Consider the following 19938-nt stretch of genomic DNA (forward strand, 5'->3'; position numbering starts at 1 on the left):
GTTGTATCACTATAATCATAAATTCATAATCATCAAATTAAATCCTGTTTCATCCTATCATAAATTATTTTTCAAAAGTACAAAAAAGAAAATAATGAAAGAATAGAACAATTTTTAAAACAATTTTCGTTTTTTATATTAATCATACCAAATCCTTTTTTAATAAGGCGGTATATAGTTTTTTTTTGTTTGTTTATTTTTTTAGATTGGGTTATTAAAAATAATATAATTAATGTTTTTCATATTTGAAAATTTTAAGAAATTTTTTTTTTAAATGTTCTATACTTTTATTAGATTTACATCTGTAAATAAACAAAAAATCAAAAGCAAAGAAATTAACTTTTTTGTCAATTTTCATTATTTTGCAAGCGGAGCATTATCAATCTCCTTTCCCCACCCCCTTATACAACTTTCAAACTATCTTATTGGCTAGATTTGTAAATTGAAGATTAGAGTAAAACGCTAGAGGGGGAATGGGTTAAATAACTGTATTTCCCTATCCCAATGACCTTGTGCCGACTCTCAATTGGGTCTCTGAAAATCAACCAATTGAATTGTGTCGGGAATATTAACACATCCATGTAGCAAAAACTAATTTGCTAGCAGACGAAAAAAGTCATTGGAAAAGGGAATGAGGTAGTCGTCTGAATATACATCTATACTATAGATCTTTCCAGAAAAATCATTATTTATTTACATCACAAAGGTTTGATATGTATGGGCTAGAAAAATAAAATAATTTGCAGGAAGAAGGAATAGTGCTCCAATTGCAAATTACGATGATAAACTTTTTTCCTAAAAAAAAGGGAGGGGCGATTATTGTAAAAAAAAATTCGTAACCAAAATATTGTGAACACTTCTTAGAAAGAGTCTTATACTAGTCCCCAAAGTTTCATAATAGCATTTTCTTATTCTTTGACTTAACAACTATGCAGACTTTTATTGAATTTTGATTGGTTGGTTTATTAAGTTGAGTGTCCAAACGTTTCAACCACTAATTTAAATCTACATAAGGGTAATTTTGTATATCATCATGGAGGATGTATGTACATCAATTTATCGGCCATTGACTGTTCGCTTTAGATCCATGCTGGTTACGAGTTATCTTATACAATAATCTAACCCCCCTTAAAAATAACATGTTTAAAAATCAAAAATTGTACCTTCTGCTCCGTTGTGTGATAGTCAATAAACAATTTTTATTTAACAATAAGCTTTTTTCATTCATTAATGTTGTTTTATTGAAAGTAGATGGATGTATGTGTGTCTGTGTGTCTAGGCAGAGTAACATCTCAAAACCACTAGAACGATAGATTTTTAAAATGGGCGGTTTTCACCCTCAAAGGATATGGCTCTGGCAAAAAAAACATTGCAATTAAAACTACATAATTTATTGTCTATTGGTGTAGATTATTTTCAGTGAGCTTGGTCAATAGAAGTGAAGTGTGGGAGACGTCATATCTGTAGAAAAGTTTGGTTGGACAAGGTAATTTGCAGAAAAGCTATGCTTCAAAGTAACAGGTTATAGAGCTGCTAAACAAAGGCATAGACGTCCAAGGGGGGGGGGGGGGTAATGGGGCTATTACCCCCCCTAAACGAATTTGGGGGTGCCGTAGGCAACCCTAAAATTTTTTTCATTTTACCCCCCCCATTTAAAATTTACCCCTACCCTACCAGGTATATGAGTAGCTTCGCTTTGAGGTAGGGCTACATTCCCCCTTAGCCCATCCAATCACACTGATAGGGTGGGTTAAGTAGGCTTTAACATGCGGATTACTTGCGGTTTGTTTTTTGAGCAAGGAATCCTATCATATACAAAAATCAATTCATATGTTTATAAAAAAATTTAACAACAAGAATAATTCATTTGCATAAGTAGTTAATAATACTAGCCTAAATCCTGTCTGGCCACTTCAGGAGAATAACCATGTATATTAATAATAGATAGCGGCATTATGCGCGTGTGCCAAAAGACTTAAAAGTTAGCTAAAATTACAAAAGTTGCGTTAGTTTTAGTACCAAAAGCCCAAGGTCCCCAAAACACTGGATGTTATATGTATTGTCTAATTTCGTGATAATTTAAAAACATTATTTCTTAAAAGTTCAATTCTTAAATTGTATAGAAATTTTAAAAATATGAGTAATTCTAATGATTCAAAAAACTGATAATGATAACAAAATTTCCATGACAAAATACGTTGTATAAGTGTTAGGTCTCCCGTTTTTAAATATAATAAGGATGATAACATCCATAAAAGCAGTAGGACAAACGAACATTAACAAATGTAGATTGTCAGAGCTGAATAAATAGAGTATAAGATTTATGTAAATTGGTTAAAAAAAATATTCTCTATAATTTACTTTTTTTTGTAATTTACTTATGGATGCTGTCATCCTTCTTTTGTTAAGTTTATTTTAATATATTTCATAAAATAGCCAAAAAAAAACACCATAGAACCAAAAGAATATTCCCTTAAGAGTAGACTATAAAAGTTGGAAAGATTTTTAATCAACATAATAGATTTGAAATCTGCATAAAATTTTAAGGATTTTTTATAAAATTCGTTTTTTATATAATTCTTTATTTAAAGGCGCAAATACGATTTAAGTTAATAAATTTTGACCAATAGAATAGCTGGATTGGAAACTACCTACGCTCTAATTGGTTGAATGATGTACGTCACTTAAGCTTCTCCAATCAGAGCGCAGATAGTTTTCAATCCACCAATCACAGATCTCAAAATTATTTAACTTAATTTGTATTTGCGCCTTTAAATAAAGAATTATATAAAAAACTAATTTTATAAAAAATCCTTAAAAGAGGACTATCCACGTACGAGAGCACATGATTCTAAGTACCTTCCAGCATTGATCCTAAGTATTTTCTTTCAGAATATAATAGGTCAACATATATTATTAATATATTGTAGAGAAAATTTATGTTTCACCATGTTTTTTTAGGTATTTTAATTGATTTTGAAAACTTTTATGAAGCTAATTCTTTTAATGAAATGGATATTTGAGGATACATATGCGAATATTCGTGTTATATAGATTTTAAATTAATCCATATTAGCATTAATTTAAACATACATATGAGATATATTAAATGTGCTTTTGACTTTTTTTAATTTTTATCATTTGACAACATGGACAATTAAAGACACCCCGAACTCAACAAAACGTTTGATAGAACTTTAACGAAAAATGGTGGACATTTTTCTACTTTTCTTCAACTTGAAGTGGTGAAACATAAATTTTCTCGTCAATATATTAATTATTGATAGTGACCTATTATATTCTGAAAGAAAATACTCAGGATCAATGCTGGAAGGTACTTAGAATCACCTGCTCTTGTTCGTGGATAGTCCTCTTTTATGCAGATTTCAAATCTATTATATTGATTAAAAATCTTTCCAACTTTTATAGTCTACTTAAGAGCACAAAAAAAGAATGTTTACACCGTTTTCAGGGATATTTAACTGCACACAAAAACAGGTTCAACCTTTTTAATGGATATAGAATATACGTGGATATAATGACAGGGAAAATTGTCGTCAATTTTGTCTGCCAACATTAATATCATTTATTGGTCAGTTCGTTCATCTAGTAAGAGGGGAGGGGATAGGGTAAAGGGGGATGAAGAGGGGGGTCGTTATTTTAGCCCGCTGATAGTTTCATTTTATTAGAGTACATGATAATCTGGTGTTAGATCCAAACAATAATAAATCCATTTCTTTATTTTTTGTTAATTTTTCTACGCTATTATTTGACACAATGTTTATATTAAAAACTTCAAATTGTTTACGTGATCTCATATTTATTGAATGCGAAGCTTCTCTATATGATTAGGCATGTATTGCGTAATATACAGGGAGAGAGGGGACATTGGGCTGTTAATTACACTAGTACCCAAAGTTTTATAATACCGTTTTCTTATTTGTTGGCTAAACAACTTTGGGGACATTTATTGAATTTTGATTGCTTGGTTTGTTAAGTTAAGTGTTCAATTGTTTCATCCAATAATTATAATCTTCAGAAGGAATAATTTTGTGTATCAGCATCTGAGACTTACATAGATTTTGCGGTTATAGTCTAATCCCTTTAAATCCCTGCTTCTTATAACAGAGATTATGACTGAAAGAATTGTTCAATCAGTGTAAAACTTTTTGCATAGTGAGCCACCACAATGTTGGTATAAGCTACTAATTAAGGAGAGAGGGGACATTGAACTAAATATTATATTGGTCTCCAAAGTTATATAAACACCTCATCTCATTCCTTGTTTAAAGACAAACTATCAGTAACCAAAATTTTCCATCAATAACTTCAATCTATTGCAGGGGTAATTTTGTTTATTATAATTTGGGTGTACATAATTAATTTTCATTGAGATATTCCTTAATTAATCTTGCAAAAATTTAAATTTATTGTTTTAATGAATCATCAGATTTTCAATTTTTAGGTTTTTTTACAATATGGCTTCGAAACCGATTAATATCCGCTGGATTAGAACGGATTCTCAGCCAAAAAAATCTATAGCATTACAGACAATTGTCCACGAGTATTAAAATAAAAATCATAAAATCAATACCAAAACTGGTTTTAATCTTAAAATGTTTTACTCTACTAACGCGGAAAGCTGTCTTTAATACGATGCGATAAATAACTATTCTGAAATTCAATTAAACAGTTTCGCTGGAATGGATGATGTCATCCTTGTTTGATACAAAATCTTGATTATTCTTTATTCTTTCAAAACAAGAAAATTAAGATTATAAACAACGAAGATTTTAAACTTGTCATGGTGACTACTGTAACAGTAGAATTTAGAAGCGTAACAAAGAACGTGTCCCAACTTTTGTGTTTTTTATTTAAATAGCGGCTACGCCCCCTAGAAGTCTCTAGGGGCACTTAAGGTAGGAGAGGGAAAAGTCGACCTTATCCCATTTTAAATTTGAGTTTCAAAAGAGTAAAAAAAAATTATTTTAGGGGGGAGGGGGGTGAAGAAACCCTCCCCAAAAGTAGTTTAAAACCTTCCCAGGACCTATAAGAAGCTTCACTGTAAAGGAGAACAATATCGGTTCAGTGGTTAGCGAGATCCTTCGGGACAGACAAAAAACGCTTACTACTTTATATAATAGGATAGCTAGTCGTTGCTTTTAGTAAGTGGTAGATGTAAAAGGATCGGTTTTTTTGTAGACCTCTTATTTTTGAAGCAATTTAAGTTTTTTTAATTAAGTTGGTTTTAAGGTACTAAAACGCAAAAAAAAATTTAGGAAATTGCCAATATGAACAAAAATAGTAAGATCTTTAATTTGACACCTTACTTTTTAAATTTTGTTGAGTAATTATTGAAAAAATCTTTTTTTGTTGAACCCCGGTGAATCAAAACTTTGAACTTTGGGAGCTCGTCACAAATGGGTTATACAAAAAATCACAAAAGTTAGGACACGTTCTTTTAACTGTTTCAACTAAGCTTTCAAACATTTTTGATATATTTAAAATAAATGTAAAAACGAGTTTATCACGTAAAAGGGGACGTATGGACGAACGGATAAAGCCAAAGTGACATAGAGTAGCTACGCTATAAAAAAAGTTAAGATGTAAACAATTGATGTCCTTAACATATTTTAGTAATATTTATAAAGCTAAACTGTGAAAATAATAAATAATAACAAGGGCAATATATGTTCGTTTATTATAATTGAGTTAATATTTGATTAGTGCTTTTCCTCAAATACCTAGCGTGCACAAAAATGCCCATTCCTTATTTTTTAAATAAAATTAATGTTAGGGAGGCCCTTAACCTGTGGTGACCTAACGCCCTGCGGGACTACCGTGTACCCAAAATAATCTAACCTAACCTATCGATTCAAACTGAGAGTTGACTCTCAAATGTATATGTTAAAACAATTTTTCTTAATTTTTTTGCTGTGCCCTTTTACTGGATATATTATTATAACTTGGATCTTACAATAAAGTGAAACACGTAGCTGGCTAAAATAATGATTCCCTTTCCACCCCATTTACTCCATCCCCTCCTATTCTACTGGATGAACGAAATGACCAATAAATAAGGTACATAACAGGCTATATTGACGACATTTTTTCATAACATTCACGTATATTCCACATTCATTGCTTTTATAATATTAGGTTTTAAAATGTTGGGTTTATTCTCCAGCATAAAAAGTGCTGTGCCGATTGGAAAAAAGGTAAGTTGCGTTTTCGGTCTTTGTCGCATAATTAAGAGACCAACGGAAACAGTAAATTATATACTGGATGCTCATTGGAAAAGGGAAACTTAAGAAGGATGACAACATCCATAAAAGCGAAGCTCTGAAACGGTATGACAGACGAGCATTAACTCTTGTATAGTATCAGAACTGAATATACAAAATATAAATATATAAGTTTGGACTAAATTATACGTAAATTTGTTGCAAAACTTCTTAACCCCTTACAGTCGGGCCCCTTGCCGCACCTTAATCAGTCGTGGGGGTGGGGGGCGTTCAACGCCCCCCCATGCTATCTCAGTTCCTATTAGAGCTAGAGGGCTAAAATTTTTTGTGTAAGTCCCCTGTGTTATGATAAATTTCCGACCTTAGATAAGTCAAGGTCAATTTTCGCTTCCTTCACCCTTTTATTTAACAACCTTTGTTTTTAGGTCCTTTTTTACTTAAAATTTCAAACGGCTGTAATTTTTTATTTTTGAAGCTAGAATAAAAATTTTTTGCAGAAAATGTTAATCTTTATGTAAATTTTATATTTCAAATATCAAAAAATAAATTTCAGCGGCCGCAGCTGTACTTGGAAGCTGCCAGCTTTATGAAATTTTAATACGTTATGTAGACATGTAAGAAAAGCTTAAGTTTAAAATTTGAAGTCTCTAAGTCAAAAATTGCGGCCACAGGAGCCATTTAAAGATTTCTGGAGACCTGGAGGATCAGAACCTGCAGGATCATACCTGGAACCTGAAATTGACTTGAACACCTGTATTTAACATGAGGATGTACTACTAGAGGATATTTTAGTATTTTGGTAAGATAAAATGCTTTTTTTAAGTCAAAAAAATGTTTTTGCTCTTTACCTGGATGACCCTGCCAGGTTTGCTGGCAGCCTGTGCCCGCCAGGATGGAGATATTCAAAAAATTCCAACTCTCGGTTATGTGTCATACCCAAACTTAAAAAGTCACGCAGTTAGGGCTCTTTATCTTTCACACACAGAAAATGAGATAGAAAAAACCGGATGGGGGGGCGTTCAACGCCCCCCCCCCCCCCGACCGTTAAGGGTTAAATACAGAATACTGTTTAAGGATATACTTACATTTTTAGGACTTAATTATAGAGATGATTCACTTATAATATTGTATCGGATTGCAATAGGAATCAGTAATCAAAAAATCAGATCAATCGGATGATTATATCACATACAAAAAAAATGTTGTTAAAAAAGTTAAAATTCAACATGTTTAACATGGACGTACGGGCATTCTGGTAACGATTATAGAGTTGCTACGCTTTCTAAATCGTACCTAACCACTACAGGAATTATCATGCAAAGTTTGAAATCGATAGGACAATTCTGACATGCCTACATGAACGTAGCAGTCTAGCTTAAAAAGAAGCCGTGAAAATTACATTATCTCATAGAGTTACTGACTTACTTACTGACGGACAGACGAAGTGAATCACAGATAAGCTTTCCAACTAAAATAATTGTAATATTTAGATCGGCGCAGTCAAAACTGAGGGACCCGTAGCATTGCTACATTATAGAGCTACTACGCTTATTTTCATCAGGAGAGCTAATTTATCATTTTATAAATATAAAACTATAAACAAGGATGTCTTAAATAGCATTACCAACAGACCGGCGTACAAAACAATTCTGGTTTTCATAAAAGAAACTCAGAAAACAACGTTTTCCCTCAGCCGTACTGACAGGAGGACGGGTGGACAACTTGAGTTATAGAGCAGATTCACTAAAAAGTAAATACCCTATAATAGAGAGAAGTAAAGTTTTTTTCTGATGCTAAAAATCACAAAAATTGTCGGTCCTAATAGGTTGTACACTTCAGGGAGGCTTTAAATAAACCCAGAACCACTTCATTATGCAATCTACATTTTCCTGGATATTTTGTCTACGGTAGTCCATAAGTGTACAGCTTTACAGTACATTGTTTCTATTTGTTAAAGCAACACGTATGAAAAAGAAAAAGATTCTTTTTAAAGTAAAATGCTTATATTTCAATCAAAATCTATATTTTTTTATTTTTTAGTAGCGAAGCTACTCTATAATTCACTATGTCCGTCCGTCCGTCAGTCAGTCCGTCAGTCAGTCAGTCCGTCAGTCCGTAACGCTATGGGGGAAATGGGATTTACTCAGCTCCTATAAAAGATAGAATGCTGAAATTTTTTGACAACATTCCCATCATTAAGGAGCACAATTGACTATAAAACATCATTGGCGGTCGGACCGCTTTTTAGCAGGTTTTAGGCTATTTTTATATTTTTCACATTATTCTCCATATCTTCAGTGTTTATGGTCCGATTTTCAAAATTTTTTTAGTTATAGATATCAAAATTAAATTTCCCGTCGTTTAAAGAAAACAACAATGAAGGCCAGACTGCCTTTTTAGCAGGTTTTAGGCTATTTTTATATTTTTCATATTTTTCTCCATATTTTCAGTGTTTATGGTCCGATTTTCAAAATTTTTTCAATTATTGATATCAAAATTAAATTTCCCGTCTTTTAAAGAAAACAACAATGACGGCCAGACTGCCTTTTTAGCAGGTTTTAGGCTATTTTTATATTTTTCTCCATATCTTCAGTGTATATGGTCCGATTTTCCAAATTTTTTTAATTAAGGATATAAAAATTTAATTTTCTGTCGTTTTAAGAAAACAACCAAAGCGGCCAGATTGCCTTTTATCAGGTTTTTGGCTATTTTTATATGTTTTACATATTTCCTCATATCTTTGTTTTTTTATTTAACTTTTTTGGGATATCAGGATCAAAATAATTTTCCCCATTGTTATGTGCATCTTTATTTGTATTTTACTTTGACCATCGTCATCATACAAAATAAAACAAGGTTTCGTGTATCCAATAAATCTATTCTTGATTTTAATAAATACCCTTTAAATCTACTTGTACGTATTCCCATCTATGATTTTTGTGCTTCGCTACTTATGGATGTTGTCATCCTTGTTAAATATAGATTTTGATTGAAATATAAGCATTTTACTTTAAAAAGAATCTTTTTCTTTATCATACGTGTTGCTTTAACAAATAGAAACAATGTACTGTAAAGCTGTACACTTATGGACTACCGTAGACAAAATTTCCAGGAAAATGTAGATTGCATAATGAAGTGGTTCGGGGTTTAAATAAATGTCTTGTGGTGGTTTTAGGCTATTTCTTAATAGTAAAATGATAAATCAATGAAACGTCCAGCTGCTGCCTATTGGTGACTGCTTTGGAATGGGTTGGAAATGGAGCTAATATTGCATGTGCAATGGTAAGTTTTAAAAAACAAGGATGACAACATACATATGTAGCAAAGCTCAAAATACGATGGACATACAGACTAAGTTATAGAACATTTTTATTTGTCATAGAAAATTGAAAATATGTAGAAAAATCACGAAACCTTTGTAAAACTTTTTATATACATATTTTGACGTATGAACGACAGACAGACGGATAATAGAATGTATAGACTAGGAGCATACAGGTCTTAGGAATCTTCACTGAAAATTACATCAGTCTATCTTGATTAAAAGCCGCGAAAATGACATTACCCCCATATGAATGGCTAATAAACTGACTGACGAACGGACAGACGGATATACAGAATTATAGAGTACTTTAAAATAGTTTAAAATTAGTTTAAAATAGCAAGGTCCAAACTTTTTTACCGTAATTATAATCTACAGGATGGGTAAGACAATAAAAGAAAAATTTATGTAAACTTCCAATTACCAGGAACAAAAATTACCCTAATGTATATTAAAATAATTGTTAAATAGTTTGAACAACCAAATCAAGATTTAATGCAAGACCTCAAAGTTTTAAGCCATTGAATGAGAGATCGTGTTTATAAAACTCTGGGACTAGTATATTTTACATTTCAATGTCCCCTCCCTCTCCTAATTTGAATGTTGAATTTATGAACGCGTTCTTTCATTTAATGGCTTAAAAATGTTGTCTAAACTTTTTCAGTGATAATCTTAATGGTATTTCCCCTGAAAGTTTCTATGCCTAACCCCTGCGGGGTTCCTAAATCTGCGGGGCTACTGCTATTCATTGCTGACTCATACGAGGGAAGAAATTTGTACAAAATTTGATTAAGTTTTATCCATAAAAATACGACTATTTATAGATGACTTATTATGCGAACGTAATGGAAAAAAACAACTGTCATTTGTTGACAAAATGTGTACACTTTCTAACCGATAATGTGGCCAGAGATATTGTGATTGTAGGTTGGTTCTGATGATTCCTGGATTATACCCAAGGGCGTTATCAACACCTATTGTTACATACAGAGCACCTTTATCGTACCAGGAGTAGGTAATATGTCAGTTTTAACCTCCTCCCAAATGCATACAATCAAACCAGATTCAAAATTGACTTTGGCGCAATGTTTAATTTTGACAAATTTTCTTTTTTAAATGCTTTATTAAAAACACCAGGAAGGGAGGGGACATTGGACTGTAACTTATACTGGTACCCAAAGTTTTACATACTTATTCTCTCATTTTTTGTCTCTTTTGATACTTTTAATAAAGCGTAGTTGGATAATTCAAATTTATCAGTGTCCAAACTTTTTAGCCATAATTTTAATCTACGAAAGGGGTCATTTGTTTATCATCATTTGGGTTATATATCAATTTATCCTCCATTGTCTTATCCCTTGAGATCCCTGGTGATTCAACAAATTATGTGTAGAGATTTTTACTGCAACCTATGATTTTTAAAACAGATATATAGTATAGATGTATATACAGACAACTACTTCCCTTCCTTTTTCAAAGTCCTCTTTCGTCTGCTTCTAAATTATTTTCTGCTACTTAGCTGTGTTAATAAGCGACACCATTGGTTGATTTTCTATGACCTAATAGAAAGGTTGCACAAGGCGGTTGCGATGTGGAGATATAGTTATTTAACCCTTTCTCCCTCTAGTGTTTTACTCTAATATTTTTAATACATAATTTTAAAAATTTGTCAATTTTAAACATTATGTTACAAAAATCAATTTTGGACAGGTTTGATTGGTAGAACTGTTTTAATGTGACAGGACGATTCTATATTCTAGGTGGGGCCAGACTTTGCTTGGGTCATTCCCAAGAGAGTTATCAATACGTATTGTTACATACAGTCCACATTTATTGTACCTTGGATAGGTGAGGCTTTATACTGGTACCCAAAGTTATGCAAACCTATTCGTTGGCTCAAAAACTTTGGGTTCTTTTATTGAAATTTTATTGGTTGGTTCCAAACTAGCAGTGTTTAAACTTTTCAACCGATATTTACGGGTAATTTAATTTATCATCACTGGGGATTCATATGACAAAGACCAAATTGTGTCAAAAATTATCCTTGTGACGTCATAAAAATGAGGGAGATGAGAGGAGAAGTGGGAATAAAAACACCTAAAAAAGAGATGGATAATCCCTCATTTTTATGACGTCACATGAATCATTTATATCAATCTATCGTCCACTGTCTTATCCCTTAAGATCCCTAGGAATAAAATTAATGCCTTGTTGATGGAAGGCAAATTTATGGTCATATTGTGTACAGTACATATTCTGTACATAAAGTTTTTTACTTTTTTTCTCGTATTCATTCGAATCCGGTGGACAGGAACCGGTTCTCATCCATACGAAAAAACTATGTCTAGCATCGTATTATAACCAGCTTTCTACGAGTATAAAAATGTACAATAATAAGATTAAAACCAGTTTTTTAGCCCGTGCCTTCGGCACCTCGGGGCTAAAAAAACTGGTTTTATCTTATAATTGTACATTATATATCCGCGGAAAGCTGTTTATAATACGATGCGAGAAATAACTATTCCTAGCGTTCAGATAAATAGACAACGATTATTAGAAGATTCTAGGGGCACTTAAAACGAAACAGAAAAAGATGTTTTTTTTTGGGGTGGGGGGTGGGCATTTTTAAATTGGGAGTGTGGAAATAACCCTCCCCAAAGAATAGATCAAAACCTCTCCTGGATATATAAGAAGCTACACCGTAAATAATAACCATATCGGTTCAGCGGTTTGTTAGATCCTTCGCTACAGACAAAAAATGCTTACTACTTAATATAAGAGGATTATATATAAAATACCTATTCTACATTATAATAGTATTGATCTAGAAGTGATTTTTTTAATAATCTGTTCTGAAAAAAAACAAGAGCTTCTTTTTTTTAGTAAAACCTCTCTATAACAAGGGTATATATGTATATATGTATCCTTATACTAAAGTAACAGGATGTCTGTTTGTTTGTCCGTGTGTTTGTACCGAAGGATCGCTAACCGCTGAACCGATAGGGTTCTCCTCAACAGGGTAGCTTCTCATAGGTCCCGGGAAGGTTTATAACTATTTTTTCTTTTAAAATCTAAAATAAGAAATTAGGTTATCAAATTCGACTTCCCCCTCCACAAGTGCCCCTAGAGGCCTCTAGGGGCGTAGCCGCTAGTATCTAGAGAAAAAAAATACTGGAAAATATCATTTAGGGAGCGCAGATGGTCAAGCCCACCCTGGTGTCGGGAATGGAGCTGAGGTCAAGTATAAAGCTTACTACCAGTGGGTCTCTTTTCTACTTTTCCTCCAGGTTTGTATGCTTTTATACAAGTTACAGGATGTCTGTTTGTGTCTGTCTGTGTATACCGAAGGATCTTGATAATTGCTGAACTGATATGGTTTCTCTTTACAATGTAGCTTCTCATAGGTTATGGGAAGTTTTATATTTATTTTGAAAATTGAAAATGTGAAGGAGTGACTTCCCCGCCCCTCACCACCCCCTCCTCAAGTGCCCCTAGAAGCCTTCAGTTAACAACTGAGTTTGTCCGTCGGTCTAACAACCATGCTACCAAAGACAAATTTGTTTATTTCTTATAAAGCTAGGTTTGGTGATTTTCTAGTTTTATTTATTTAGTTATTTCATTTATTTCTTCTATTATGAATATTTTATCTACAGCTCACTTTGTCCGTTTGTCCATCCGTGATTTTTTGTGTTTTGCTACTTATGAATGTTGTCATCCTTGTTTTTAGTTTCCGATTATGTACGTATCACCCTCATCCAATCTCAATATTTACTACTAGCTAAAAGTCTTCAAACTTCCAAAAAAAATCTAAATTTGAAAAATTTAAATTTTGAATGTATATAATGTATAAATCGTTTATGCATTATATTGCTTTTCCCTTGACCGGAGTAGCTGAAAATAGCTTTTGCAATAGTTGGGTTATCTGTCGTACAACTTCGGAAATTAGGGAAAACATGGGTAATCAATTTTCAGTTGATCTTTTTAAAACATTAAAGTAATGAAAATATTTTAGGCTGCCTTGTTTTATCTGCCACATCTGATTTTCAAGTACTGGGAAGGAGGAAAGGTAATTATTTAATTTCTAGCAAGGATTTGAAACCGATTAATATCCGCAGGATTAGAATTTGTTCTCAGTCATACTGAAAAACTTGTATCGCAATTCACGAATTAAAATCATAAAATTTCAACCATTTTTGGTTGCCGGGGCCTTCGGCCCCTTTGTTCTGAAAAAACTTGTTTTCTTCTTTAAACTTTTTAAATTACTACCCACGGAAAGCTGTCTATAATACGATGCGATAAATAACTATTACATAATTTTAAATTCTGAATAAAGGGGGAGTTAGGTTGTGCTAAAATTCCGTAAAGGTGTGAGTTTTAAGACTTAAAAACAGTAGTAAAACGATAATAACTCACTAAATATGTGTAATCCTTATTGAAAAGAACTATAGAAAAAAATATTTGTGAAAAATATTTAGTCAATATTATCGTTCTACTACTGTTTTAAGCCTTAAAACTCACACTTTTACGAAATTTTAGAACAACCAACTTCCCCGTTATATTATCTAAAGGTATAAGACAATATCAAATTTTAGTATGTGTGTTTTTACATTTAAGTAACTTATTAGGTGGTTAGCTTTGAGCTTTGAAAATATTTGTAATTCAAATCTGTTAATCAAAGCGTTTCAATGTATTTATAGTAAAACTTTTTAGCACTATAGAAACTAGGAAAATCGAACAATTCAACTATCAATAATACACGTAGCTGGACAAAGTGCCTTAAAAAATCAGCTCAGCCTTGTGACGCCATAAAAATGAGAAATTAGCCATCTCTTTTTTAGAAGTTTTCTTTCCCACTTCTCTCATCTCCCTCATTTTATGACGTCACATGTATGATTTTTGAGACACTTTGTCCCGCTACATAATACAAAGCTGTAACGGATCGGACGTAAGAGATAGCTTTTTAAAAACTATTAAAGCCCGCCTCGAGCGGTGTGGCGGCACTTCACGTTGGAATGGTAACGTTGTGGCTGAAGCGATTCAAGAGCGAAGCAACTCGTTCCCTTCGTTTGTACGTCTCCGCTAAGTTAAATAACGAATACTACACGCAAGTACCCACAGGGGATTTTATATGTTTCTGGATAATTAATTGCAGCTAGGATTAGCTGCCCACAAATTGGAGTTGATACTCTACTAACAACTGTTTGTGCGGAACTGATGTATTTTCAATAGACAAGTATAGTTTACACAAAATTAATGAATACATATTATATCAATATACATATAGGAAAATTACAGAGAGTATTGAAGTATTGAGGGGGCGTTTCTGATCATACAGGGATGGCAAGGGATACACGTAGGTCTGCGTAGGATATATCAGCAGGCCGGAGTGTATGTTGAGTTTCCCGTTTAGTCACGTTCAGTTGTGCAGGGGAAATCTCCGTGATGCATTGAGGATGCCCAAATCCCTGGATAACTGGAGCTCTCTTCTACAAAAGTACATAAGTTAAATATCGCCTAAAACCTACACGCGTAGATGATAGAAAGGTCAAATATACATATAAATGCGGAGCATTATATGTATATTGATTTCTTGGAAAAATATGGCCTCATATGAGATATCACAAGATTTTAACAGAATATAATAAGTACAAATGTTTCATAATTAAAACTCGGGATCCGTCATTTGTGGGCTTAAAAAGTCAAATAAAAGAAAAATCAATAGAGAAAATTTAACGCTTTAAAATGGTACTAATTTCATAAAAATCTGTCCACTCGTTTAGGATCACGAAAATGCCATTCTGCTTATTTTACAAGTATCTCAAGTAAGACCCACTACATTTTCTCCCCTTTTTATCTGGCGAACAGACGTGCCAGATAACATAACGCTCAAATTGGCAAAGACAATAGACTGGTCGGCCAATATTACCTATTGCGATGTCATGGTATTAAGGTTGATAGCCTAGATGTTTTAGTCGCAGTGTTGTATGATGGCAAGGATGCAGGATCTAACATGATGGGCTGTATCTCTGTCATCTGGATCTTCGGGGTTGATGTCGTTGGTAATAGCGACGTTGTCTCTGCTGTTGTCGTAGGTTCTCGCCTCTCAGTTCTGGTATCGGCCTTCTTCTTTCTCATAAGCTTCTGGTAGGAATGCTTGTTATAAAGATAAAGGTGGGCAATTAAGGCGATGGCGGCTCCAGGTCCTACACGTAGAAATGTGAGGATAATGCATATCAGATCAGTTATAAATTTTAGCCCTAGGATGACCAGGCATGCGAATGCCATTAGGTCGCCATATTCATGGAGCCAGCTCTTGACGCTGCTCCACAAATCAAGTTTGCGTTCCATGTCCGGCACTAGATTCTCAAGGGTGTACAGGGGTAGGTTATTGGTAGAAAGTTGGTTACAATTTCCATCTCCAATGCATAGTCCGTAGGTGATCTCCTTCAGGCTTGCCTCGGTGTAGGAGGGGAAGGTGAGGGTGTGTAACCATTCAGCTCTCTCTCTTTCCGTGTAGATTCCTCCATGGCTGAAATCCGTCCAGTTAACTAGAGGGGTGTCGATGGTCATCTCCATGGGGGCCTGCGTCTTGATGATGGCGGGAGTCAGCTGAATCCAACCTTTTTTAGACTTGACAGTTAGGGGGAAAGTTGCTGAACACGTTACCCTTGTAGAATGCAACTTATAATGTTTAGTTGCAGCATCTGCATAACCATCAGGATCCAAAGGTATATCTTGATAGCAATTGATGTCATCCTTGATCTTCTGAGTCCTCTTGGTGCACTGGAAGGTCATCAACAGGTCTCCCTTCAAGAGTCCGTAAGTCTGCTCATGCAGCAGCACTGGTTGGTCTGACTTTCCATGGTAATGGGTTTCGCATATGGTCTTCCGTAGTGTTACATCTAGTTGGCTGAAGGTCTGGCGCATACTGTAGGCTAAATAATTTAAATGTACTGCAGCTTGAAGGTTTACATCTATTTGTCCGGGGTCGATGGTGGCGAGTCTGCTGAGTTCGCTGGTCTTGCCCAGGTAGATGCCGTCGTGGTCCGTGGTGATGACATTAAAGGGGCAATGCATTAATTTCATTGCGCCTGTAGTGTTGAGTAAAACTTGCTGCTGGTGGTCCACTAGGTAGGTGTCCATGGTGGTGAGGGGGTTGATGGTGTTGACCATCTGTAGAGTGCAGGAGCTGTCGTTGATGTTCCAGACGAATGTCGCAGCGCCAGTGATGCACTCCCCTTTATGATATGGACATGGTAGAGATAGATGATCAGTTTCACTCTCTACCTTGTTGTTGCTAACCAGAAAAGTTTCTTCCTTAAGTAGAATCTGGTACTCAGCTAACTTCAGGGTGTTGTAGTGGATGGTGTCGCCCATGCGGATGGTCTGCCCAATGCAGGTGATCTTGTCGTCTTCCATCTTCAGGGATCCGGCCAGGGTTGCCGAAACGTAGGTTGGGCGGTTAAGTTTCACTTTGATAGGGTCGCCGTAGCCAGAAATTTGATATTCCTGCACTAGTGACATGCGGCGGCAATTTTCTGCAGTAATTTCTTCGTGCCTCATAGTTTGGGGTACCTGTTGTAACTTGAGGTGGCCCCAAACTCCGCACTTGAAATGGTACAAGGATACCCTCACTTCGCAGGAGTATCCGTGTACCTTCGTCAGGGTTGGCCTCTGTAGAATTGTGTAGCGCTCCTTCACTGGAACTTCTTGTGTAGGTTCCTCTGCTCTGCATATTGTTTCCTTGTTGAATTTCTTGATGGTGGAAGGGTTTGTGCAATCTACTATGTCTAATGAATATGCTTCACTGGTTGGTGCTACCGAAGCCGTTAGCACCGCGATCAGTGGTAGGAAGATTATCGACATGATAAAATTCCACCTCGCGAGTCTCTAGGATCACCGCTTGACACACTCGTTGATTCTTGTTGAACTCCACTGCTTCGGTACTCAAGTTCCAGAAGACTGCTTGTATCTCGCCGGTGTAGTCGCTGTCCACTAATCCTGCCAGTAAAATTACTCCCTCCCGTTCTATGCTTGAACGGCCAAAGAGTTTAAGAAAATATCCGGGGGGTACACGAGTGTGTAGCTTGAGAGGGACGCAAGTCTGTTGCCCAGGGGGAAGGATTGTGTGGGCGGGGCAGTATATGTCATGGCCCGCACTCTCTTTCGTACCCTTGTACGGCAGCTTTGCTCCGCGTTTGACGGGGATTCTGATTGTCCGCGCAAGTGTAGCCACTGCAGGCGGGTCCATATCCTCGTCCGAGCTGTCTAACACCTCTTTGCTCTCCTCCACTTGCTGTTGCCAAAGTGTCCCACTCCTCTGCTTCTTTCCTCCGGATTTAACCCTCTCCCCTTTTTCGGGTGAGTCCGTGGACGGCTCTTCATTGTCGCTCAGAGCGCGCTTCTCTACCCGGGGTGCGGAAGGGTATGTGTACGTAGCTCGCTCGCGCTCTCTATCTCGGCGCGGTGTCTGCGGGGGCGAGCTTCTTCTCGGGCTTCTCTCTCTATCGGGGGTTCGCTTGGCATCTCTCCGTTGAGTGCCCGAACCGGACGGTTCGCAAGATTGATCTCTCTCCCTCCCTCTCTTCTCACTCTGCTCTCTGCGCGGTGTGCGCTGCATCATTGGTGATCTAGGCGGTGGTGTATCCGGTAGGGGAAGGTTGAGGGGGTCAATGTTGGGCGGTGGTGGTGGTGCTCCTCCCGGTCTAATGGGGGGTCCTCCCTCTTCATCGCTGTCATCCCCATTTGAGAAATCAACTCTTGGATTAGGCGGCTTCGCCTGCCTTTCTGGATTCAAGGGAATTTGCTCCCCTGCCTCATCTCCGTCTTCTTCAAATGGTTCTGGGGGAGAAGTTGGGTCTCCATCTGTCATTGCTGGGGGGTAATATGGTTTTAACCGACCAACATGCACAACCAAGTCCTCCTTTTCTCCCGCTGGTATTGTCTGAATCTTGTATAAAACGTCGGCACACTTCTCGGTAATTAAGTATGGTCCACTCCAATGTTTGGTCATCTTCTTCTTTGCTTTACCATGGTTGGGTGCCAAATAGAAAACTTTATCGCCTACTCGAAATTCGCGATTGCCGTGATACTGCAAAGCATTTCTTCGAATGGTGCTTGCTTGACTCTTCGCCATGGCTTCATACATGGTCGTGTATCTGTCCAATAAATTTCTCACGGCTGTGGGAATATCCTTGTCATCGTCAGGGTTTGGTAACCGCAAAATCAAATCCGCGGGTAGAGTAGCCTCTCTACCCTGGAATGCAAGAAAGGGGGTCACGCCGGTGCTGCTGTGGATCCTTGTGTTGTACGCCAGGACAACTCCAGGTAAATACTCTGGCCATAGAGTCTCTCTTCCTTGGATCACTGTTCTCAGCGTCTCTTCCATGGTCCGGTGCCACCTCTCTATAAGGTTGCTCTGGGGGTTCGCCACGGGGCCTAGCTCGTGCTTAACACCGAGCTTCTGCAAGAGTTTCTTCATGATGGTGTTGCAGAACTCTTTTCCCTGATCACTGTGGAATGCCTGCGGGCATCCAAAGGTACAAATGAACTTGTCCATAATCGTCGTGGCGACCTCGTCGGCGGTCTTTTGTTTCAAGGGGTACGCCTGAACGAAGCGCGACCATCCGTCCTGTAGCGTCAGGATAAAATTGTATCCTTCTGGGGTTGTGTCGAACTTGCCTACCACATCCATATAAATTGTCTGGAGCGGGTACCCGTTTTGGATGGGTACGTGCGCTCCTATCTTGATGTTGGCCTTGATGTTCTTCTGAACGCAGTCATGACAGACGGCGATCCTCAGGCGGATGTCTGCTTGATGTCCCACATAATAGAAATTTCTCAAAAACTTTGATATGGTGGAGTGCATGCCAAAGTGCGCTCCTGTGGTAGTTCTGTGACAGTGGGTGAACACCTCTTCTCTCAGGGACAAAGGGACCATGATTCTGCGTCGCTTCCCTGTGAAGGTGTTGATCTCCTGCTCAATAACTCCATCTTCTGCAATACGCAGAGTGTCAAAAATCTCAGCCAGCCGGTGCACGTCCCTACTCTCTCCACGCAGGGTTGCCTTGTCTGGTGCACGCCGGTCAATGCCAATCCATCTACGAACCTTCTCCAAAATAGGGTCGTCTAACTGATGCCGGTACACTCTGTCTCTGTACCGTTCTCGGCGGTCAGGAAGCTCGTCGGCAGGATCATCTACAGCTCCGACGTACTCCTCCTGCTCAGCCTCTTCCTCGGCTGTGGGGTCTGGCATGTCAGCATCGGTACGCCGGCTCAACGCGTCGGCGTTGGTATTGAGTCTCCCCGGCCGATGAACCACACGGAACTCGTAACCAGCCAGCTCCTCAGTCCACCTGGCCATCATGCCAG

At 36.7% G+C, this 19938-nt stretch overlaps 1 protein-coding gene across 2 annotated transcripts in view; it reads left to right on the top strand.

Moving 5' to 3' along the window:
• Window positions 1-6163: 6163 nt before the first annotated feature.
• The window catches only part of LOC145311319 (innexin inx2-like), a 36743-nt gene continuing 22968 nt past the window's right edge, over window positions 6164-19938 (top strand). The window contains exons 1-6 of one of the 2 annotated variants that reach the window (XM_080150525.1): window positions 6164-6218; window positions 7736-7803; window positions 9461-9527; window positions 10495-10582; window positions 12757-12854; window positions 13580-13633. In XM_080150525.1, coding sequence (XP_080006651.1) covers window positions 6168-6218; window positions 7736-7803; window positions 9461-9527; window positions 10495-10582; window positions 12757-12854; window positions 13580-13633 — 426 coding nt within the window. In that variant the 5' untranslated portion in view covers window positions 6164-6167. Of the gene's footprint in view, window positions 6219-7735; window positions 7804-9460; window positions 9528-10494; window positions 10583-11327; window positions 11416-12756; window positions 12855-13579; window positions 13634-19938 lie in introns of both variants that reach the window. The other variant, XM_080150526.1, reaches the window with a different exon arrangement.

This window comes from Acartia tonsa, unplaced genomic scaffold, assembly GCF_053477335.1.
Source record: "Acartia tonsa isolate MP-2025a unplaced genomic scaffold, ASM5347733v1 sca4, whole genome shotgun sequence".
NCBI classification, from domain to species: domain Eukaryota; kingdom Metazoa; phylum Arthropoda; class Copepoda; order Calanoida; family Acartiidae; genus Acartia; species Acartia tonsa.